At 46.2% G+C, this 24106-nt stretch overlaps 1 protein-coding gene across 1 annotated transcript in view; it reads right to left on the minus strand.

Moving 5' to 3' along the window:
- The window catches only part of aff1 (AF4/FMR2 family, member 1), a 71981-nt gene that overhangs the window by 10480 nt on the left and 37395 nt on the right, over nt 1-24106 (minus strand). Inside the window, exons 4-12 of the mRNA XM_066645525.1 lie at nt 16004-16045; nt 15516-15602; nt 13863-13899; nt 11268-11322; nt 9934-10102; nt 6680-7603; nt 2993-3090; nt 1641-1851; nt 662-753 (exon numbers count right to left, since the gene is read on the minus strand). Coding sequence (XP_066501622.1) covers nt 662-753; nt 1641-1851; nt 2993-3090; nt 6680-7603; nt 9934-10102; nt 11268-11322; nt 13863-13899; nt 15516-15602; nt 16004-16045 — 1715 coding nt within the window. The remainder of the gene's footprint in view (nt 1-661; nt 754-1640; nt 1852-2992; nt 3091-6679; nt 7604-9933; nt 10103-11267; nt 11323-13862; nt 13900-15515; nt 15603-16003; nt 16046-24106) is intronic.

Raw genomic sequence — 24106 nt, forward strand, 5'->3', positions numbered from 1 at the left:
TTCATTATTTTATATTAAATATTAAGAGATTAAGAGGGGGGGGTGTGACTGAGTAAAGGCTAAAAGCCTGTCCCTCGAGGCAAATCTAAAAATCTAAAAACTCACAAATTTACAAATAAATAACCATCTAAGCACCACAAAGTATCCAAGTATTTTTAAAAAACGAAGCGTGTGTTTGGCCTCCTATCCACACAATAACGTTAGGTCACTGAAATGGTTCTCCAAGGCGGAGGTTTTTGAAAACGCTGCTGTTAGTGGTGTCGTGATTTTGGACAAAAAGGAGCTTTTCGAAAACCGTACCCGTTTCTGTCAATTTCATAAATGATAAAACTACAGCGTACAAACACAGCACATATGAATAAACCTAACTGATGCTGGATTAGTGTATAATGAATATATTAAGATCTAAATCCAGTCGTTTCATGACTTGTGTGGTGCGCTACGGGGGATTAAACGATGTGTGTTTCTCTTGTACTTTGTAGTGTCTGGAGGTCTTTCTTTAAGAGGTACTGTGGCCCCCTGCTGGACAGGAATGAAGATGCAATCATTTTCGTAGTCGTCTGAACAAAGATATTTTCAAAAACGAAGGGAGGAAAACGTGAAGGTGTGGATGGGACACAAACATCAAATCCCTGGGCCATTCTGAGCGATTTATTCTTACCTCTCCTCAAACCTGAGCAGGGGTCTGAGAGTCTGTGGAGCGGTGCATGACGCGGCTGTATCTGAGACAGACGCACTGCTTTTTGGTGCCTTCTGTAAAATACAAGAAGAAAAACAATGAGTGTGGAGGAAGGAGGGAGTCAAGAAGGAAGTGGAGTGAAGGGGTGTGGTTTCCCCTACCTTCCTCCATAAGTTACATAGTGCAGTTTCTGCAGTGCTGAGGTCGAAGCGGCAACAACAGAGTCTCTAATCTCCCTACTGCAGCTCAGGGGATCATCTCAATGGTTTTGAAGCTGTGATTTTTAAAAGGTAAAAATAAACCAGTCGGGACACCAACGACGGTCCCCTGCTGCGTTTCAGGATGTGTCTATTTTTAAAAATTTATTTCTATTGTTGTTTCTAAAGTTTTAAAAAAATATCTAGATGTGTGTGAATGAGGCCTGAGAGAATCAGCAGCACCCTGGTCATTCAACTGTTCAGCGCTGCCTAATTTAACACAGTGCTGGGTTCTCATCAACATGTTTTCACACAAGCTTTATGTTTTTTAGCTGCTATTTTCCACAGCCACACTGTAAACTCAGAGTTCCCCCTCAGCTCACACAGAAATGTGCAGATACTAGCTCCCACTGCACAGACAGAGTGAACTGGTCCAGTTAAACAGAGATAAACACGTTCCCTAAAAACTCAGATACACATAAATGTAAACCAACATCACCGGATACTGTGACGTGACTGTGTAGGGACACTTTAAACAGTCCAAGTATGAGCACCTCTTTAGTGAAGTGCAGTATGTGAAGCACTGAATAAAACATGCACAGACAGACTTTTACAATGTGATTCTGCTGCTGCTTCTACTCATGTGTGCGCCAAAGTACTGGGATAAACACTGTGAATGATGTACATCTAATACATCACGTATTATTAGAAGCAGATATGTGATACTGCTGTCTCTATTGCCCAGCTCTCAGGTGAAGCTGTACCTTCTGGCCCTTGTCGTGTTCCTCTTTGCTGGAGCTCTTCTTCTTGTGTTTGCTGCTGGAGCTGCTGTTCTCCTCCGGTTCTCCACTTCGACGCTTGTGTCCTGAACTCTTGGGCTGCTCCTGAGAGGAGTGAGGAGGAGGAGGAGGAGGAGGAGGATGGCTTTTCTTACTGCTCTTCGTCACCTTGTTCTCGCTGCTGTTCCTGCGAGCTCTGTGGCGGGAGAAAGACGAGTTCATGGTCAGAACTGAGGAGACACTGGAGGAGAAGCTGGACCACTCGAGGGACGGTTGCTGCTGGAAAAGCCGGGACTTTCCATTCTAACGTGTACATCTGCCTCTAGGCCCAACCCCCGAACACTAAATGCCCCCAGGTGATCGAGAGGGTAACTAGAAACCTCAGTGTTGGACGTGGCTAATGAAGACAATGAACACAGTCAGTAACTTCCTCAGGAAAGTGGTCTAGGACATAGGTGTTGGTTAATTAAAAAGGGCTGGATAGAAAAAGACTGTAATCAGACATTAATGCGGAATAAAATGAGGTTTTCCTGTCAAATGAGGACAAGCTCTTATTGTCATGCGCTGCTTTTATTGCTATTTAATGTTATATTGTGGCCAGTGAATAATACACAACACTAAGCTGATGATTGGAGCAGATTCTCTTTAAAAACAGACACTGCGGTACTTTACGTATTGACCAAATTGTTTTTATTTATTAATTTAAGGGTCTGGGTCTGAACCTAATCGGGTCTGTAGGAGGGTCTGGGAGTCGTGCGCCTGGGACGCCCCACGACTCCCAGAGGAAAAGTCAAGCGTGATAGAGCTGTTCGGATCTTTTGGCCCGGTCTGACTTTTTCGCTGTCTGGAGCGCATCTGTAAACACGGAGAAGAGAGAGAGGGAGGCTCTGCTGCAGCTGTCACTGGAACAACCTTGCCCTTCGTGTAACACATTCCCTCAGGTTCTCTTTGTAGGAGACTCCGTAACACCCAGGACCTGGTCCACGATCGACCCAGAACAACATGTGAACTCACGCAATGACGCGAACGAACTATGTCCGTGTCAAACGTGCAGCGTTGCGTATTCTGCACACACGGAGTATGGGAGGGGCTGGGGGGTCACGGGGGAGCTCCCAGCGTGCTCAGCGGCTGTCTTTTCGGTATTTGATGGGGTTTGATGTTGTTCTTTGGGAGGTTTGTGCGTTTTATTAATTGATCTTATTTACGATTGCTGTAAAAAGTGCTGTAGAAATAAACTTCTCCAAGCTGCAAATAACATCAATGATGAAACATTATAAAACTGAACTGTTTTAAAGAGACGTCTAAAGGTGTTTATGAACAAAGCCAGCGTGACTCACTCTGTTTTGCTGGAGCTGTGCCGAGACGATACAGGGCTCTTGCTCTCTTTCTCCAGTTTGGGTTTCTTCTTGGGCACAGGCGTCTCGCTCTTCTCCGCCTGGGAACAGCACAAACATGGCCATCGTCAAAAGAGGGATCACAGCGTCCCTCACATTCACTCTATACTCATATACATAAGCTACAGTGACGTGTATGAAGCCATGTAGAGACGTGTTCGCTGTGCGTTTGAGAGTCAGGAGTTTTATTGTCTTGTGCACAGTGAAGTTAATTCTCCATTCAAATTCAATTCTTAAAATAATTAGTAAAGTAAATCCAATATGTTTCTGTACAGACTCAATAATTCAGAAAATAAATCTTTTTATCACAATTTGTTCTCAAAAAAAAAATTGGGCGCCTAAAATGTTGCAGAGTACTTTATGTTTAAAAAAATCAAACAAGTTAAAAACTACAGATGCCATTAAACTAGACACAAATAAAACCAAATACATAAGTAAGTGGTAGAAATAAAAGCTTAGGGCTATTGCATTGCTGTGTTACTGTGTGCAATGCTTCATGTATGTGTTCACTGCTGTTCTCTTTACAAAGTGCAGTGTCAGAGTGCACTGTGCCGTTAGTGTTTTCAGCTGAAATTTCTCCAGAACTCAGACCAATCAACAACAAGGACTTCCCCTGAACTCAAACTTGAGAAACTACAGCTGTGTGGTGGATAAGTAACTGGGTTAAATTCAATGTTTTGGTGATTTTCTATGAGAAAATACAAGAACACATCCTCCACAGATTTCTGTTAACGTTTCTTTATTTTTTTAAACAGAATCTAACATGTGAAACATTGCAAATCAACAGAAATAGTGCAATACTTTGATCTTATTCTCTGTAGCTTGTTGTTTTGCTGACTGCATTTTAGCAAAGAACTCTAAACTTTGGAAATCCAGGGCAGGGCACCCACTTGTTCTAGAAACAAAGGGGAAATGACCGATCTGAACACCCCAGAAGTCATGGGGGAGGGGCCTATCTTTTAGGTTATGTCTGGAACATCCAGGGGCTTTCACTTTCCAATGATCGTCACACATTTACTTTCTCTCTCCCTCAAACATATCTAAAGGGTGAGTCAAAAGTCACAGGACACCCTTTTATTTCAGAAAGAAAAGCCCCTGGGTCTTGAGAGCCGCCATATTGGATCAAAGACAAGTTTTTTCCAATGGGAAGGTGGTCGTGGAGCATATCAAAGAAGACCAGAATTCTGTGAAAAATCGACTGCCACAAAATCAGATTTGCAATATCCCTGTGGTTCAAAAGTTATCAACAAAGAAAGTTCAAAACTTTAGTTCGTTACAAACTCAAACCGACCCCAACTGCTCCCTCAAGATGCTGCAAATATGATTGTGACAGTTGATCAAAGCGTCTGGGATACGCTTTGATATGCTAAATGTCCACCTTCCCATTGAAAAAACTTGCCCTTGATCCAATATGGCGGATTTCAAGATGGCGGCCATGTTCCAGGCACAGTCTAAAAGATAGACCCCTCCCCCATTACTCCCTGGGGTGTTCCTTTGTGAAATAAAAGGGTTTCCTGTGAATTTTGATTCACCCTGTAGATAGATTTGTTTGAGTGAGTGAATGTGTGACGATCCCTACATTTCAACACTGGAAAATGAAAGCCCCTGAATGTTGCTACCAGCACACGCTCAAAACCTTAGCTTACGCCCCAGTGTCTGCCATGTGTCGAGTGGCTGACTGTGTTCAATCTTCTTTTTAAAGCAGACTGCACCTCCTCAAGTCATTAACACGTGGCTTGATACATATACAATGTTTGGGAGAATGAGAAGTGAACGAGAAAAAAAGAACTGGAAACGAGGGGCACTTTCTTTATCAGGTCAGGGTCAGACTTTAAAAAGCAGTAGAAGGGGGAGTATACCTTTAAAATGAAGAGAAAGTGGAATTGTTAATAAAGAAATTAATAATGAGAAACAGACTCTATTCAGAAAAGATCTGAGGCTGATGAATATTCACACCTTCACCACACCTCAGCTGCTGAATATATTCCTGTAACGGCCTTCAGCAGGAGGCAGGATTAACACAGCACTGAGCTGCTATTGTGAAACTGAACCATAGCTATCAGTCACATTCATGAGAAGATCATTATCGGTCACTTTCATAAGAATCTGTCCAACTGCCAACACGCCAACGAGCTGCCAACATCGCCCCGACACTGGTCTACTGCGCAGACTGTCAGAGCATAAGCATTATAGACACAAACAAACAAACCACACACAGAAAACACTGGGATCCACCCTCTTCCAGAAGATACACAGTGCAGTTTCTGCAGTGCTGAGCCCAGAGTAGCAAGGACAGAGGCCGTATTCTCTGTTACAGCAGCTCGCTGGAGTATCACAATGATTTTGAAGCTGTGATTTTAACGTAAAAATCTCGCCTTGCGCCCTTCTGTACCTGCTTTCTTATTGCAAGGTCTACTGGGCTACATAGAGAGGGAGAGAGAGAGAGAGAGAGAAGAAAGAGAGAGAGAGAGACAAAGGAGAAAGAAAGAGAGAAATACAGATAGATAAAGGAAAAAGCGAGAAAGAGAGAGTGTGAGAGAAAGGAGAAAGAGAGAAAGAAGAAAGAGAGAGAGAGAGACAAAGGAGAAAGAAAGAGAGAAATACAGATAGATAAAGGAAAAAGCGAGAAAGAGAGAGTGTGAGAGAAAGGAGAAAGAGAGAGAGAGAAAGAAAAGAGAGAGAGAGAGAAAGGAAAAAGAGAGAGAGTGAAAGAGAGAGAAAGGAGAAAGAGAGAGAGTGAAAGAGAGAAAGGAGAAAGAGAGAGAGTGAAAGAGAGAAAGGAGAAAGAGAGAGAGTGAAAGAGAGAAAGGAGAAAGAGAGAGAGTGAAAGAGAGAAAGGAGAAAGAAAGGAAAGAGAGAGGGAGAGAGAAAGAAAGGAGAAAGAGATAAAGGAGAAATAGAAAGAGAGAGAGAGAGAGAGAGAGAGAGAGAATATGTAAACGTTCCTCTTCAGTGTGTAATTATTCTGACTTTGGTGGTGGTAACTAACATGAATCTTCAGTGTGAAATCAGAATAAACAACACATAAGCCTCAGTAACTGTGCCTTGATTTGCCATTAAATTAAAACTACACTTGGTGTCGACCAATTTATCTTTCATTTATCATTTGCGTCTACTTTCTGTAAAGCTAAAGTACTAACACGTGACTCTGGTTCATGTTTTCATGCTCAGAGTAACAGACAGAGGAGGGAGCATGCCTTTATACACAATCTAGACTGTTTTTATCTAGACTCTTTCACTTTCCATGTGGGCAGGAGGAGGGGCGGTGGGTGATGTTTATAAGATAATGGAACCCTAGGCAGATATGTCCCTTTAAATTCACTGTGACGCTCCACTGAGCTGTAATAAGGAGAACGGAGCCTCTGTTGTTGCTACTCCAGACTCAGCACTACAGAAACAGCACTGTGTAACTTTTGGAACAGGGTAGGAGCTCAGAAAGGTCCAGAAACGGGACACATTTCAATCCCGAACATAAAGAAGTGATCTCATGCCTCTGTTAGCTCGTGTTAGTATTAGCTCATTGTTCCACTGAGAGGCCAGACTCTGTTGCTCAAGCTTTATCTGACACAACAACAACAACAAATACAAAACGTGTAAATCTTTCACAGAGGAAGAAAAGGGGGAACTCACAGGCCGCTTCTTGCTCTCTTTTGCAGCCGAGCCGTGGCTCGTTTTCTCGTGGCTCGTTTTCTTAGAGGAGCTCTCGCTGGTTTTGACCGATTTCTGCGCCTGAGGGACTCTGGAGAGGTGGCTGAGCTCGATTTTCACCACCAGGCTCTGGGGAGGGTCAGGAACTCTCTTGGACGCTGCTTCTTTCTTCACTTTCTTTTCCCTGGAGGGCGAGCGAGCACGGCTCTTCTTGGAGCTCTTTGCGGGCGCGATGGTTTCTGTTTGGACGCTACTCTTGTGGGGCGGAGAGGTGGAGCGTAAGGTGGTTGTACTTGGTGGGGGGTCTGGCTCAATGTCTTTGACTCTCTCCACAGTCACAGTGGCCTTGGGAAGCGTGGCTTTCCCATCCTTTTTGTCCGAGTGATGCTTGGCCGACTTCCTGTCGTCCGACTTGCTGCTCTTCTCGTGCTTCGATTTCGTTTTGACTCTGGGCTTTTCCGTAAAGAGGGATTCTTTGTCGTGCGGGGTCACCTCCACACTCTCCACCTGAAGGCTGGGGCGGGACTCCTCTTGCCTTTTCGGAGCTTTGCTGCTCTTCCCCGGCTGCTTGTTCCCCACGGTTTTCCTGTGGGTCGTCTCAGAAAGACTGGAAATGGGCTTGTGGCTTGCGTTACTAGACGGTTGACCCAAGCTGGTGGACTTGGAACCTGCTTCTTCAGTAGACTCTAACTGCTGAGTTGTAGGGGGATTATGGGAGTTGTAGTGCTGCTTGTTTCTGGTTTTAGGCTCCTCCTGGGTTTGGGAATGGGGCTGAGGTACGGAGCTGGGAGCAGTTTTAGCGTCCGGCGTGATTTGGCTGTGGTGATGGTTTTGAGGGTTACGATTCTGCTGGCTTTCCTTTATCCACCTGATTAACTGCCAGCTGATGTCTTTCATACCCTCCGTCTAGGAGACACACACACACACACATACACATACAAACACACAGACACACAAACAGAAATAATGAGTGCTTAGTATAAAATAATCTAAAAAGTATCTAAATAATAATAACTTAGTAATCCACCTACCCACAGACACAGAGAGAGACAGGGAGAGACACAGAGAAAAAGACAGAGAGAGAGAGAGAGAGAGAGAGAGAGAGAAAGACCCCCCCCACACACACACACACAGTCAGTTTTCTGTGAGCTGCATAAGTCAGAAAACATGGGACAAAACTGTCTGTTCTGATTCTGTGCTGCTTCTGACGACAAGTGCAGAGACTTTAGAATGGCCCCGCCCCCTCGTCTGAGTCTGTCCAATCACAGCGCTGGACCCGTGTTTATGTGAGAGCGCAAAGACGAGGTTAAACTCAGCAAAACAGACACAACGAGCGCGGAGAAATAAGAGCACTGAGTAAAAACGGAGAAGAAAGAGAACAGAGTGAAAACGGCTAAAAACCAGAGCTTCTGCTCCTCGCTCCTCACTGCTGTGCGCTCGGGGTCGGGGTGAACAGCGAGCGGCTCATTATCATTTAAAGAACAGGTGCTGAAAGCGGGCGTTCTGAACAGGGGCTGTTTACACAGGGGGAGAACACTGCTGTGGGGCACAAATTAGCTTCAGTTCATCTGAGTTTCACTGAACGTTCTGATCATTCTCAGTCTCACTCTCTTTTAAAACCTGTCCATTCTCACTTCTGTGTCCCACTGCTGCAGAGCACTCATCGATTCCTTTCTCTAATAACGTCTCCACATCCTGACTCATCGTTAACCGGTTCTCCTCTTTCATTTATACTTTGATTTAAGAGAAACGGCTCTGTCACTCTGTTCTTCCCTAAACAGAGCCTTCCTCTCATTCATCAGTTTATTAATGAAGTTACACGGGGCACTGAGGCGGATAAAAGACTCCAGTATTGATCGGGGAGTGGAACACAGCGTTAAAAATTACATTTAGAAAAAAGAACTCGATATGTTTGTGTCACAAGCCGAATGACTTCAGTACGAGGACCGAACAACGCAGACACCGCTGAGTGCCGCCTGATAACACTCCTGCGTTCAGAGTGTAATTATAAACACGCACTGAGATAAATAACAACCTCAAATCAATATCGAGTAAATCTCAACCGTTCATAAACAGTTAGAATTCAACTTCATAGTTTTAGCTGGTCACAGGGTCAGACGTCCTCGCGATGTTGAGCCGTAGCGTGTTGGTGTTACTGCGATGACACTTTGGCGGTCTTCAAATTCTAACACATTTGTTTTGCATTCGCGTGAAGCCCTCAGTGACCCCATATCACTCTTAGGGAAAGATTAGCGTGAGGGGAAGGTAAAACATTAATTAGCCACAGTAATCCGTCTGGAAGGTCCTCTCAAATATAGTAAAACCAACGACCACAATCCTGTCCCCACACACAAAAAGCAAGTGCCCATAAAGTGATGAATGCAAGTCAATACAGTGTTACACACAGTACACAGTGTGTGTGTGAGACGCGGCTCTAATGATTAAAATAATGAACCACAATGAAGAAAGCGATGTGTCAGGAGCGAATAAAACCAGCTTCAGCAGAAAGGAATACTATTTCAGTACTGCATTATCAACATCAACATGGAGCTACACAGAGGTAAATAAACACGACAACAACGTGAGAGCGTTTTTAAATCAGTGTTAACTCACTCTCATTAATCACACAGACACATTACTCACTCCACACCCTATCAGTGTATTACATCACCTCACAGTATTCATCATTAAATACATGTAGGTGTGTGTTTAAATGTCTATAAAGATTAACTCATTACATCTACTGCTCTACAGCCAAGAGCATCTTAGTGTTGAGAGACAGAGAGAGAGTGAGAGACAGACAGGGCAAGAACGAGAGAGAGGGCGACAGACAGAAAGAGCGAGAACAAGAGAGAGGGCGAGAGACAGACAGGGCAAGCAAGAGACAGAGTGAGAGACAGACAGGGCAAGAACAAGAGAGAGGGCGAGAGACAGACAGGGCAAAAGAGAAAGACAGGGCAAGAATAAAAGACAGGGTGAGAGATAGACAGGGCTAGCGAGAGACAGACATGGCAAGAATAAGAGACAGGGCGAGAACGAGAGAGAGGGCAAGAGACAGACAGGGCAAAAGGGAGAAAGACAGGGCGAGAATAAGAGACAGGGTGAGAGACAGACCGGGCGAGAATGAGAGACAGGGTGAGAGACAGACAGGGCAAGAATGAGAGACAGGGCGAGAACAAGAGAGAGGGCGAGAGACACAGAGCTCAGTGTGAGGAGGTGTGTATTAGTGTGTGTACCTGGACCGGCGGTGTGTTTTCTCTCTGGGCCGCTGGGTTCTCCTCTGTGCCGCTCTCACTGCTCTCGCTCTCAGACTCGGACCCTGAGCTGCTCTCTGATTCGCTGGAGCTGCTGGACTCCACTCCACTGGAGGGCGCCAACGCTGCTGCGCTGACATCTTCAGGAACACTGAGAAACACCAGATATCACTCAGTAAAGATCGTGCAAAAAGGGTCAAAGACACATTCTCCTCTTTATAAAAACAGTCATTATGCTGCCACCTGGTGGTCTGGGTGTGTCTGAGGTTCTGTACTAATCTAATTTAAATTACTGTGAAAATACAAGTGGCCTGATCAATAATGAACATGTTCCTGAAAGTGTGTGTGTGTGTGTGTGTGTGTGTTTATCTCCTCTGACTGTGTTAGGTGCAGACGCAGGTGTGGCTCTGAGTCCACAACGTGCTCCTCATCTAAAAACGTAAGAGGAGTCTGTGTCTAAAACCTGGCAGAAACAAAACGACTAAAACTCAGAGAAGAAGGAAGCAGGGACCAGTAAAGGTCAGCGCAAATCTGTCCATCCTGAGGAGGAGAGGGGGAGAGAGGACTGGCACATCATTTCTCACATCAATCCTGACACTCCTTTCCAATACAGATCAATAACGAACCACAGAGGAGGACAAGAGAGGAATAATGGGGAGCTCTGCAGAGGAGAGAGAGAAACTGCAGAAACCTCTAGTGAATTTCAGGTTTATATTTATAATGTAGAATGAGAACAGAGAGGAAGAACAAAATATAAAGTTAGAGAAATAACGGGGAAAAGAACACAGAGAGAGAGAGAGAGAGAGAGAGAGAGAGAGAGAGAGAGAGCGCGCAAGTGAGACACAGAAAGAGAGAGAGAAAGACACACAGAGAAAGAGAGAGACACAGAGACAGACAGAGAGAGAGAAAGACACACAGAAAGAGAAAGACAAAGAGAGAGAGAGACAGACAGACAGAGAGAGAGAGAGAGAAAGACACACAGAGACAGACAGAGACACAGAGAGAGAGAGAAAGACACACAAAGACAGAGAGAGAGAGAGAGAGAGAGAGAGAGAGAGAGAGAGAGTGTTATTTTAGTTGCTGGTGTGATCTAGAATACTTCCTTCCACCTGCCTCTCACTGGATTTCATCACCACTCTCTCCATCTGTGGGTGTGTGTGTGTGTGTGTGTGTGTGTGTGTGTGTTTCCTGTCATAGAGCAGTGTGAAGACGGTCCATGAAGCGCTATACTCTAAGCTCCATAGAGCTGATGTGAGAGCAGGAAACAAAATCTGAAAAAGACAGATAAGGATCAAGTTAAATGTAATTATACTCACACAGGGTCCGGCCTACAGGGAGACAGGGGGGCTCTGGGTGGGGAGTCATGATGCTCTGCAGAGAGGCAGAGAGAGAGAGAGAGAGAGAGAGAGAGAGAGAGAGAGATTTATAATATCATCACCCTCACGACCACAACATCAAGCATTTCTGCAGAAGTCTAAGGGCATGTTTACACTGCATCTGAGGAGCATCACAACGATATTCAAGCTGTAATTTTAACGTAAAGACACCACATAGTGTAGCTTTAATCCACGTGTAAACAGAATGATGCAGTGGCCCACTTCTCTCGAGATCAGTGACTAAGCTTTCTCATTAATGAATGTCTGCTGCAAAAAAAAGACAGTAGTGTACATCTATGACACCAGCCACAGTCCTGACCCCTCTCATGTCCAGCACATTCCCCGGACAGTAGCAGTGCTGACCACTGCAGAGATTTCTGCAGCTGCTGATCCAAGCCTTGTCCTGCGCTGGAGCGGATGCCGTGCCCTGTTTCCGACAGCGGATAATAATACACGGCTCACAGGTTCATTGGATCGGACTGGCACCACTTAACGAGAATAAACAGAATCTAGCCCGAGATCAAACCCAGGTATCGCAACAGTTTCCACAGCCTCATAGCGGCTCTACTGCTGCTTTACCACTGCATGGGACCGACTCGCGTTCAACTCGTCACTTTCCCACTCCCACAGCTCCTCCACGAAATGGAGCCGGTGACGTCACAAAACCCCATCTCTAACGGGAACCGTGGGCTTTGAAAACCACAACAGCAGCAGCGGTGGTGAAGGCAGGCGCTGTTTTCTCGTTGTGTATCGCCGTGCTGCTGTTGTTTTTTGGACTAAACACGGCTCCGTGGCCCAGTTCTCACAGATCTGTTTTCCTTGTTTCGGAGCGAGAGAGAGAGAGAGAGAGAGAGAGAGAGAGAGAGAGAATGAATGTCTGGAGGTCTTGTATGTCCACAGGACGCTGTCGGCTGGATGTTTTTGGTCGGTGGACTGTTCTCAGTCCAGACACTGAGGGGTTTAAAAACTCCAGCAGCACTGCTGTGTCTGATCCACTCTACACCAGCACAACACACACTAACACACCACCACCACGTCAGTGTCACTGCAGCGCTGAGAATGATCCACCACCACATCACACCTGCTCTGTGGGGGTCCTGAGCGCTGAGGAACAGGGGGAGAGGGGGGTAATAAAGTATGCAGAGCCACAGGTGGACTACAGTCCTGGCTTTATTAAACACTGTGGCTGATCAGAGTAAGTGAACACACTGTGGAACAGTGCTCTGTGGCCTGCAGTAATTATCTGACAGTTTTCTCTGCAGACGAGGTGTTCACTTGTTTTCGTGGAGACAGTAAAAAGCAGTTGCAGGGTGTTTTAAGCAGCTCTCTGAAGTTAAAAGCTCTTAGGAGTCGTTCCTCCTCCAGCTCTGAGACTAATGCAAGACGACAGCCGCAGTGTGTGTGTGTGTCTGTCTATCTAAAGCACATGCAGAAGTGTGTGTGTGTGTAGTCAACCTTAAACCTTTCTTTTCCTTTTAGAAAGCATGTTTGTGTCCACATGCAGAAGAATGAGATAAAGAGAGAGAGAGAGAGCAAGAGAGAGAGAGAGAGAGAAAGAGTGCGAGAGAGAGAGAGATAGAGCAAGAGAGACAGAGAGAGAGAGAGCAAGAGAGAAAGAGAGAGACAGAGAGAGAGAGAGAGCGCGAGATAGAGCGAGAGAGAGAAAGAGCGAGAGACAAAGAGAGACAGAGAGAGAGAGAATCTGTCTGTCCCTCTGACCTTTACAGCAATAACAGAAAATACACAATTCAAGGCTGTGAATGAAGCCTATCTTTTATTTTGAATGCCTCTAATCTCTCTTTTAAATGTCTCTCATTAGATTTTATATAAGAGTTCCTCTAAAGTAGAGCGAGGGTTACAGCTCCTTTGTTAAATCCATTAGATAGTGTCCCGTCGTAAAGGACATTTTTGCTCTTTTCTTTATCTCGCTCTTCACTGATCGTGAGGGTTGACTACAAAGTGCCGGAGAAGAATGCCTTTTTACTGAAACACACCCGCAGCTGTATAAATGCCCACAGATAACACATGGAACGAAAGGGGACGCCCTGGAGCTGAAGATCACCGTGCTCAATGCCAAGTGTGGGCCAGAGGGGTATAAACCCCCCAGGTCTGAAGCTGGAGTGGAGTTTCTGATCCAGAACTCTCATGAATAATAACCTCCATTTCAGAAGAAAGTCTGGATGAGCGTGTGTCCATAAACTTTTGGCCATTTCTGTGTATCAGTTTCAGAGACGCGCACACGCAGAAGAAGAAGCTGTTAAAAATGTCAGTTTGGAGTCTAAGAATAACCTAAACGGAACCCTCGGTTGAAATCAAGCCCACCCACCCCACCACACACACACACACACACAAAATCTTACCGCAGTGTGTGTCTGTCTCTGTGTTTGTCTGTCTCACTCTCTCACACACACTTTCCAGCACATACTCATCATCCTCTGTACAGAAACATACACAGTGTTGCAGACATACACCCACTGACCACAACGTGTCTGTCTCTTTTACACACACACACACACACACACACACACAACTTACTTTGTGGCTGCTGGTATCCTGGATGAAGATGAGGCTCCTGATACAGAAACAAAATGGAAGAGAGTAAGATTTTCATAGTGTATAGTTTTATAATAGTCACCAGTCACTATTAATACTATTATATATAATTATTATTATTAATTATTATTATTATTAATTTCACTACAGACCACAGGAATGAACACTATCATCCAAAGCCCCCTACTGCCATGTCTTTGAGAACTCGGGGCACCTCAGAGCAGGTATTATTTGGGTAGTGAACTATTCCCAGTCCAGACACTGAGGGGTTTAAAAACTCCAGCAGCACTGCTGTGTCTGATCCACTCTACACCAGCACAACACACACTCACACACCACCACCACGTCAGTGTCACTGCAGCGCTGAGAATGATCCACCACCACATCACACCTGCTCTGTGGGGGTCCTGAGCGCTGAGAAACAGGGGGAAATGGGTTGACAAAGTATGCAGAGCAACAGGTGTACTACAGTCTACACGATTTTGGAGCGTGTGTCTGTCTGAACTGTATTTGGGAGGTGATTTTGGAGTGGGTCTGGCTCACATTCTCGATTCTAATTCATTTCAAAATGGTTGAAGTCAGGGCTCTGTGTGGGGCAGCTCAAGACCGTCCACATCTCACCCAACCACGCCTTTACGGACCTTGCTTTATGCACAGGAGCACAGCCTTGCAGCACCAGAAGAGAGCCTTCCTCATAAAGTTGGAAGCACACACAATTGTCCAAAATGTCTCGGTACGCTGAAGCATTATGATTTCCCTTCTCTGGGACTACGGGTCCTAGCCCAACTCCAGAAAAACAAGCCCACAGCAGCATTACCCCTCCTCTGCCAAACTTTACAGCTGGCAAAAGGCAGTCAGGCAGGTAACCTTCCCCTGGCTTCTGCCAAACCCAGACTCATCCATCAGACCGCTGTACAGAGAAGCATAATTTGTCACTCCACAAAAACATTTCACTGCTCCAGAGTCGAGATGAAAAGGCTTTACACCACTCCGTCTGATGCTAAGGTTTGCATGCAGCTGCTCTGCCACAGAAAGCCATGCCATGCAGCTCCTGACACACAGTTTTTGTGCTGATGTTAATGCCAGAGGAGATTTGGGACTCTGCAGTTACTGAGTCAGCAGAGCACTCCGTGACCCCGGCGCCGTTACTTCACACGGTCTGCCAACATGTAGCCGAGTTGCTGTGGTTCTTAAACGCTTCCACTTTTCAATAACACCACACAAAGCTGATTAGTAAATCTCTAAGGGGAATAAATTTAACTTGCTGCAAAGGTGGCCTCCTATGGCAGAGCCACATTTCAATTCAGAGCGCTCTTTGGGACGACACATCTTTCACAAAGGTTTGATAAAGGGCCGACTGAAGGGCTAGGGACTTGATTTCAAACACCTGTATCAATGGGACTGAAAGAAAGGCCTGAATTCAAAGATCAGGCGCTGTGTACCAATGCTCGTGTCCATGAAGTGTATTTTTAGAGTGAACAGCGTGAACTCTCCCAGAAACATCCTTCATTTCAGAAGAAATGAGGATCAGGTGTGGAATTACAGCCATAAATAATATTATTAAAAACATCTAGGTGTGGATCTACTGATCTTTGTGTGGAAATATAAGTGTGTGTGTGTGTGTGTGTGTCTCACCTTGCTTGGGAAGGAGAACTTGGCCGTCTCTGTGGTGCTTGGTGTGTGAATGGCTGTCAGCAGAGGAGCCAATGAGTGGGTCATTTCCTGTGTGTGTGTGTGTGAGAGAGAGAGAGAGAGAGAGGGAGGAAGAGAAGTATATTAGAGGATTTAGGACACAGTTGAAGGGACACACTTTAAAAAGGTCCCTCATAAGAAAAGACTGGTTATACAGCAGCCAGACAGTTATACTGACCCATTTAAAAAGTGTGAGAGAGAGAGAGAGAGAGAGAACACGAGTGAGAAAGAGATGACAGGGCTAAGAAGAAGGAAAATAGGAGCAAGAGAAGGAGATTGGAAGGAGAGAGAGCGCACTAAAAAGACAGGCTAAGGGTGGCGTGGTGAAGCAACAGAAGAGAAGGCGGGAAAGAAAGATGAGGAAGAATAAAAGAGGCAGTGAAGGGAAAGAGGAAGAGAGAGAGAGTTAGTGTAGAGTTTGTTGTACTCACCCTCAGTATTTCCTCCACAGAATGGACCTCACTTGACAGCGTCTGAAAGACAGAACATTACAAATGAGAAACACGGCTGAGCGAGCGAGAGAGAGAGAAGGGGAAGAAGAGAGTGAGTATGTGTGGTGTGTAAATAGGTATCTAGGAGTACATCTGTGTCATAGGCATGCCCTGCTGAACGTTAGTGCCACTGAACCACAGGAGTCACGTGACCTCTTTTTCAAATGTGCATATTCACACACTCTCTCACTCACACACACACACACACAAACAAAACACACTAGAAGTGGGAATAACTGATCAGGTGCGGCAGTGTCTTGTCCTTAAGGAACTCTGGGTTAGAGCTGGATTTCTGTGACAGGCCGATCACACTCAAGTCAAAACGTAAATAATGCTGTGTCCATGCAACAAGTGAACACTTGTGTGCTCTGAAATGACATCACTCTGAACTTAAAGGGAACGTCTACAGTTGTGGGAAAACACAGCTCTAAGCTCAGTGTCTTTTAAGGCGGAGGGGTGTGTTTGAGTCACTGTTTGAATTCCCACAGAAACTCATGTGTAACTCGAGCTGTTTAGTTTTGTAGCACTTTCCCTCTGTGTTTACTTTCATGCAGTTAGCGCTCTCCTGAATTTAGAGTCAGTTCCACCTTAAGTAATGTAACTGTAACAGCAAAAATAAGTCAGTGTTACCCCCCTATGGAGCAGGAATAGAGCAACATCCTCATCTCGGTTGGTGCTTTTCAGCGTTTGGAGTCTCTCCGTTGTCTAAAAATGCAGATGGCGTTTCTCTGCCGTGAGCAGAGAGAGAGAGAAAGCCTAGCACCGGACCCAGACACTTTGGTTTTTTACCCATTTACAGACACTGGGGCTTCGTAAACACATTAGAGCGGTTTCTAGAGCAAACCGACTGCAGAGCAGCACATGGAGAGTACACACAGTGCTCAGTAACGTAGGCAGAATGTAGCATTATTAATATTTCCACTCCTTAATGACCTCGTAACTCAGAGGGACCACGGACATTCAGGCGGTTGTGTTTGAGAATCCATACACTACTGAACCTGAGTGCAGTGAAGTCAGCATTCTGCCTTCTCCTTCTGACTTGGGGTCTGAGGAATGTGTCTGCTGTGCAACGCCTCTTCCCACATAGTTTGCACAGGCCTGCAGAATGTCATTCCGGGATATTCCATGGGACAGGAATCTGGAAATCACTGCAGGAACTATTTACAGAACGAGACAATTCCGTGACATCATTTTCACAACCTTCTCTCTTTCCTTTTCTCCAAGTCTCGACACAGCAGGCTCAACTACGTCCACAACCGCAGGTGCTGCCTACTTCAAAGTAAAAGTCTGTTCAGATTCATTCGTACGCCACAGGAACCTCTTCATTTACAGTTCACCGTGTCGTCATTGTGAGACCTTTTAATACTTTTACGATGAAACAGATGAAGTCGCTCAGCCTCATTCATATTGGGGTGACAGTGGGACAAGAGCCAAACCAGAATCACAGGGTGTGAGGCAGGAACACTCACCACAGCCCAGGTTCCACACCTTCCAAGGAACAGGTGCTGTTTACACAGGGGGAGAACACTGCTGTGGGGTTCATTAAGAAACAGAACTGAGTTCCACTGTGGAGACGAGGGGGAAGGCGTCTCCTTTAAGGGTCTGAGAGGAGCCCGTGCTGAGAGCTGAACAGGCCGATTGTCTGCGGAGCTCCAGGGCAGAGATTAGGAGGACGTACAGCAGTCCTGAGACTGATTATGTAAGGTGATGACAAAGCAGCTTTATGGTGCAGTGCTACCACTTCGAGAGGGGGGACTGTCTGTGTGTGTGTGTTTCCCCACTTATGGGGCAGCTACGGTCACACATGGACTGGCACAAACAGCCACACACACACACTGGATTAACCAGGATGTAACCTTCCCTAACCCCGCGCTGATGAACTGCTGCCTGCTCTTCCAGTTTTCACAGGTCATGTGAGGATCACTGCCTCTTATTTTGTGGTCAGATCAAATAACCAAGCTATAATTAAATGACATAATACTGATCAATCTGCTCTATTTAAAGCTGTACACTACGATTAAAAGAGCAACGCAGACAACTCTGGAAAACTACAGTTCTCACAGCATTTTCACTAAGAAGCTCTGCATCTTTTAAGGTGGAACTGTGGGTTTACGGACTACAGGTGACATCACAATTAACCGTTAGCACTTAACAATTAAGTAGCAATAACTGGCCTTCTTTTAGGATTTTATAACAGAAATTGGCCAAAGAAAGATCCTGATTTTTATTCATGGGTTGGGGGTTGGGGGGTTTGGGTTCAACACTTGGCAACCCAGAACACCTGGCAACCTGTCAGCTTGTCGCTTCACTTCAGCTAATACCTGAGCCCGAGGTGGAAGTGTTAGTGGCTAATGTCCATCGTACGGAACACGACATACCGCCGCTGAACCCGACCCGCTCTGAGACACTTCCAGCACAGCACTGACCACCCTGCTTCTCTTCGTCTGTCAGTCTCTTCATGCCCGAGTGTCTCTCTCTATACCTCAATTTCTGTCACACGTTTCTCTCCCTCTGTCCCCATTTCTCTACATTCCCCCCTCTCTCTCTCCCTGACCTGTTTCTCTTTATCGCTCTGCTTCTTTTCCTCTCTCTCTCTCTCTCTCTCTCTCTCTCTCTCTCTCTCTCTCTCTCTCTCTCTCTCTCTCTCTCTCTCTCTCTCTCTCTCTCTCTCTCTCTCTCTCTCTCTCTCTCTCTCTCTCTCTCTCTCTCTCTCTCTCTCTCTCTCTCTCTCTCTCTCTCTCTCTCTCTCTCTCTCTCTCTCAGAGCGAAGACAGCGGTGGAGGACAGTGCTGTGTCAGAGTACAGAGTGTGACCTGAGTCTCTGACTCTGTGTTGTTTGTCTGAAGCTTGTATCTGAATGTTATGAAACTCTGAGTGTGTTTAAAGTCCCTAGAAAACTCCCTGATTCTGAATTAAATAAAGAGATGGAGGAGATCTCCCTTCCCGGCCCTAAACTGAGTGTGTGCTAAACACAGGGGGCCACTGTGGACAGGCTGGGACCCGTCTCCATCAGGAGATTATCATCACTCTCACTGTGTCTATCTCTGGCCTTCATCCTCTGTCTGTCGCTTCTTCTCTCTTCTGCATTTGTCTCCAACTCGTCAGGTGCCTTGCTGTTTGCCACTGCCTCCCAGTCCCTCACTTTCTCTCAGAACATCTCCCAGTATCTCAGCCTTGTTCACTCCTACCTCTCTCCCAGTATCTCACCCTTGTTCTCTCCTACCTCTCTCCCAGTATCTCAGCCTTGTTCACTCCTACCTCTCTCCCAGTATCTCACCCTTGTTCTCTCCTACCTCTCTCCCAGTATCTCACCCTTGTTCTCTCCTACCTCTCTCCCAGTATCTCACCCTTGTTCTCTCCTACCTCTCTCCCAGTATCTCACACTTGTTCTCTCCTACCTCTCTCTCTGAACGTCTTTCAGCATCTCACCCTTGTTCTCTCCTACCTCTCTCCCAGTATCTCACCCTTGTTCTCTCCTACCTCTCTCCCAGTATCTCACCCTTGTTCTCTCCTACCTCTCTCCCAGTATCTCACCCTTGTTCTCTCCTACCTCTCTCCCAGTATCTCACCCTTGTTCTCTCCTACCTCTCTCCCAGTATCTCACCCTTGTTCTCTCCTACCTCTCTCTCTGAACGTCTTTCAGCATCTCACCCTTGTTCTCTCCTACCCCCATCTCTCTCTGAACATCTTCCAGTATATCACCCTTGTTCTCTTTTACCTCTATTTTTGTCTCACTCTCTCTGTATGTCTCAGTCTTTCTCCCAGTATCTCACTCTCTCAGTTCTTGCGTTTCCGTCCCCTCTCTCTACATTCAAATGAAGCCCCTACTATTTAGTGCCCCCATCAGTTTCCTTTTGAAGGACATGGCCCCGTCAAACTGAGATTTGTCAGAGTCACACTACTATTTTAATGTAGTTTCAGCGGATAATGGCCCTTTGCTTCAGAACAAGCAGAAAACAGCATGAGTAGCAGCTGATGTTTCAGTGTTTTGCAGTAAATATGAAGAGGAGAGGGGGGTAATCTCTGATTGTGGAACTCTTCTGAAGGAGAATGAGGCTCTAAATGTAACTAAAGTCCAGCAGCTCCTCTGATACGGCGCTAGTCGCCTGGAAATGAAGCGCTGCTCTGTGTTCTGACGATGTATCAGGGTGTTGAAAAGTCGGCCCGTTTCGCAGTGAGGGATTTTAACCACCGTGCCCTGTAACTGTGTGGGTAAAAATAAGAAAAGGGGTTGGGCTTTTGACTGTTTTCTCTCTCTCTCTCTGAGACACACCCTGCACTGGACGAGTTCCATCCGTTCTTGCTCAACTATTATTTCCTTATTTCAGAAATCCCCCTGTCCTCATCATCAGCGAACTCCCACAGTCTTTAATACAGCGTCAGAACATTAATAACAAAGCCACCAACAGAAACACTGTTTCCAGCCTCTGGAGATGTGAGGTTTTGTCCTGACAGCGACAATATGCTCCTTATTAATTACCTGCAGGTCTCACTGTACCATAACCATATCATCTGTAACCTGCCGTTCTGAGCGTTTATTCCACTGCTCTTACACCTACACACCACTAGGGGCTGAATCTCCAACATCTTCCTCTACACTGTGTAGTACAATTGTTTTCCTTTCATGGTTCCACTCCTCGTCGAGTTATTTTTCCCAGAGACGTCCGTCTTCTTCCTTTGTTCAACATTTTTATTCATCCCTAAATCCCACACCATGTCTGAGGAAATCACAACTCACTCTGTCACTCTCCAAAACATAAACGTCACCTCTGACTCCACGTTGTTATTTTCTCTCACATTTCTCACGTAACATCATCTAAACTCACACTACAGCCGACTGCTCTCCACAGTCTCCACATTCGATTTTTCACCCTCTTTTTACAGCAGTCACAACGCAGACCCTGCCCCCACCCCACGCACCATTTCAGCACCAAGCTTCACGTTGGCTGTGCGTCCCGTGGCTCGAAATAAACAAGTGCCTTACGAAGCCACACTTCCAGGGAAAGAGAAAACGAATAAAAAAACATGGAGGTTTTTCTAATTATGGGATTAGTGGTGATTTATATTCCACACATAGACGTGTGTCTTCAGAAGTAGGTCTCGATTAAGTGTTACTGCCCTCAATCACAGTCGTTTAACCTCGAGTGTCTTCTCATACGGAGTCTTGCTGCTGGTGCTTCCCTTTTCAGAAGACAATTCTGGAGAGGGTTTCTGACGAAGTCCTGATCTGAGCCTTCAGATGTGAGTTCAGATAAAACAGCACTTTTCAGAAGAAATCCTATCCTAAGAAGCCTGTGAATCCAGCCCCTGGTCCTCTGCTGTGGATCTGTGCAATATCACATCTGACGGGATCAAGATTTTAAAAACATCAGGAACTCCAGGGTATTTCTGGAATGACGCGAGCTCTAAATAAGATTTAGGGGTTCCCACGAAAGTGGCTGTTTTCACTAGTTTTGTATCATTTTTAGAAGAAACAGCATCTCAAAGACACAATCATCTAAAACATCTGTTAACGGCATTTACGAGAAAAGAAAAACGCCTTACGGTTTTGTGAAAGTGTGGCACAGTGGAGCAGCAGGTAGTGTCTCTGTCACAGCTGCAGGGTCCTGGAGGTTGTGGGTTCGAGTCCCGCTCTGGGTGACTGTCCGTGAGGAGTGTGGTGTGTTCTCCCTGTGTCTGCGTGGGTTTCCTCCATGTGACTGTCTGTGAGGAGTGTGGTGTGTTCTCTCTGTGTCTGCGTGGGTTTCCTCCGGGTGACTGTCTGTGAGGAGTGTGGTGTGTTCTCCCTGTGTCTGCGTGGGTTTCCTCCGGGTGACTGTCTGTGAGGAGTGTGGTGTGTTCTCCCTGTGTCCGCGTGGGTTTCCTCCGGGTGACTGACTGTGAGGAGTGTGGTGTGTTCTCCCTGTGTCTGCGTGGGTTTCCTCCATGTGACTGTCTGTGAGGAGTGTGGTGTGTTCCCTCTGTGTCTGCGTGGGTTTCCTCCGGGTGACTGTCTGTGAGGAGTGTGGTGTGTTCTCCCTGTGTCTGCGTGGGTTTCCTCCGGGTGACTGTCTGTGAGGAGTGTGGTGTGTTCTCCCTGTGTCCGCGTGGGTTTCCTCCGGGTGACTGACTGTGAGGAGTGTGGTGTGTTCTCCCTGTGTCTGCGTGGGTTTCCTCCGGGTGACTGTCTGTGAGGAGTGTGGTGTGTTCTCCCTGTGTCCGCGTGGGTTTCCTCCGGGTGACTGACTGTGAGGAGTGTGGTGTGTTCTCCCTGTGTCCGGGTGGGTTTCCTCCGGGTGACTGTCTGTGAGGAGTGTGGTGTGTTCTCCCTGTGTCCGGGTGGGTTTCCTCCGGGTGACTGTCTGTGAGGAGTGTGGTGTGTTCTCCCTGTGTCTGCGTGGGTTTCCTCCGGGTGACTGTCTGTGAGGAGTGTGGTGTGTTCTCCCTGTGTCTGCGTGGGTTTCCTCCGGGTGACTGTCTGTGAGGAGTGTGGTGTGTTCTCTCTGTGTCTGCGTGGGTTTCCTCACATTGGTAGGTGGACTGGAGACTCAAAAGTGTCTGCAGAGGTCTGTGTGTGAGTGAATGTGTGTGTGTCACCCTGTGAAGGACTGGCGCCCCCTTGAACTGAAAAAAGGTTACAGACAATGAATGACTTTATGGACCACAAACAGTAATTAAATAATTGGATTAATATTTTCTTCCTAAAAATCTTAGGGCGAGAGACCACCCACTCCTGGCGGCTGATAACGGACCCAGCTGCTCCTACTTCCCGGGGCTGAAGCGGCGGCATTAAAAACTGCCAGGGAACCTCAGTCAAGAGAGGAGAGCAGGGCTAACTACTGACCCACACTCAACATTGAGTTGTGCTGATCTGTGTAATATTTCCCCTCATCTCTCTCTCTCTCGCTTTCTTTTTTCTCTTCTCTGGAGCAGACTGACCTGACGCTGGCGTGCACCCGGCCGTCGCCTGGAACAAGCCGTCACCCGGAACATGCCACCGCAGACCACCGCGCCACCCTAAAGCCCTACCCACTGTCCTCGAGACAAGGAAGACGAGCTGGGAAGCCCAGTCATGTTCAGTTTTGTTGGCGCTCGTTGCACTTAGTTTTGAGCACCTGAGTCCTTTGTTGTTAACCCCTTAACGGCTGAGTGCCGTATCTCTGACTACCTTTCTCCTGTGGTCCCTCGTCAACCTAGAGTCCCACAATATACCCACACACACACACACTGTTGGGAATTGAGTGAACTGAAAATAACATCTACATAAATGAATAAAGAAAGAAAGAAAACTCACTAAAATATTTAAGGCTATTTATTTTCATGTAAATATATTTAAAAAAAGTTTTGAAAATGTGATTTTAAGGAAATGGAAACATGTGTCCCACTAGGCTGCTGCTGTCATAGTGTAAAGTAAACGTCTGCAACAGTTCAAAGTGCTGACGTTCATTCATTCATTATCTGTAACTGCTTATCCAGCTCAGGGTCGCGGCGGGTCCAGAGCCCGTCCTGACGTTCATATTCTTAGAAAAAAAGGTACCATAATAGTTTTTAAAATTCGCTAAATAAAGATGACTCTCTCATACCATGGGTATTTCACTACGACTGAACTTACAAAGTGTTAGCACAACCGCAGCAGCAGGAACGTGGAGGAATCCACACACACACACACACACACACACACACACACAGTAAGGACACACCGTGTTCCCGTCTGAGATTTAAAACAGGCTGCACGTAAATTAGAACTGAATACGTGAAAAAGACGAGCAGAATGTGATGAGGCCTGTTTGTCAAGAGAGAAGAGACACTGGAGACTCAGAGGAGCAGGAGGTAATTCAGTCTGAACTGAGCTCGGTCACAGAGAGAGCAGAGAACCAGAGAAGGGAGAGAAAATGACTGAAAGAAGACAGAGTTTTGGGGGGTGAGGGAAATGAGGAAGAAGCTGTTTTCTCATTCGAACTCCGGACGTTATCTAGAGAATCAGGTCCGGACATTTTCCGGAGTTGTCCTTTCTCACACATGGAGATCTCACTGTGATTTTCTCAGGATCTTTCCCGGCTCCGT

This window comes from Hoplias malabaricus, chromosome 15 (assembly GCF_029633855.1).
Source record: "Hoplias malabaricus isolate fHopMal1 chromosome 15, fHopMal1.hap1, whole genome shotgun sequence".
In the NCBI taxonomy this organism is placed as follows: domain Eukaryota; kingdom Metazoa; phylum Chordata; class Actinopteri; order Characiformes; family Erythrinidae; genus Hoplias; species Hoplias malabaricus.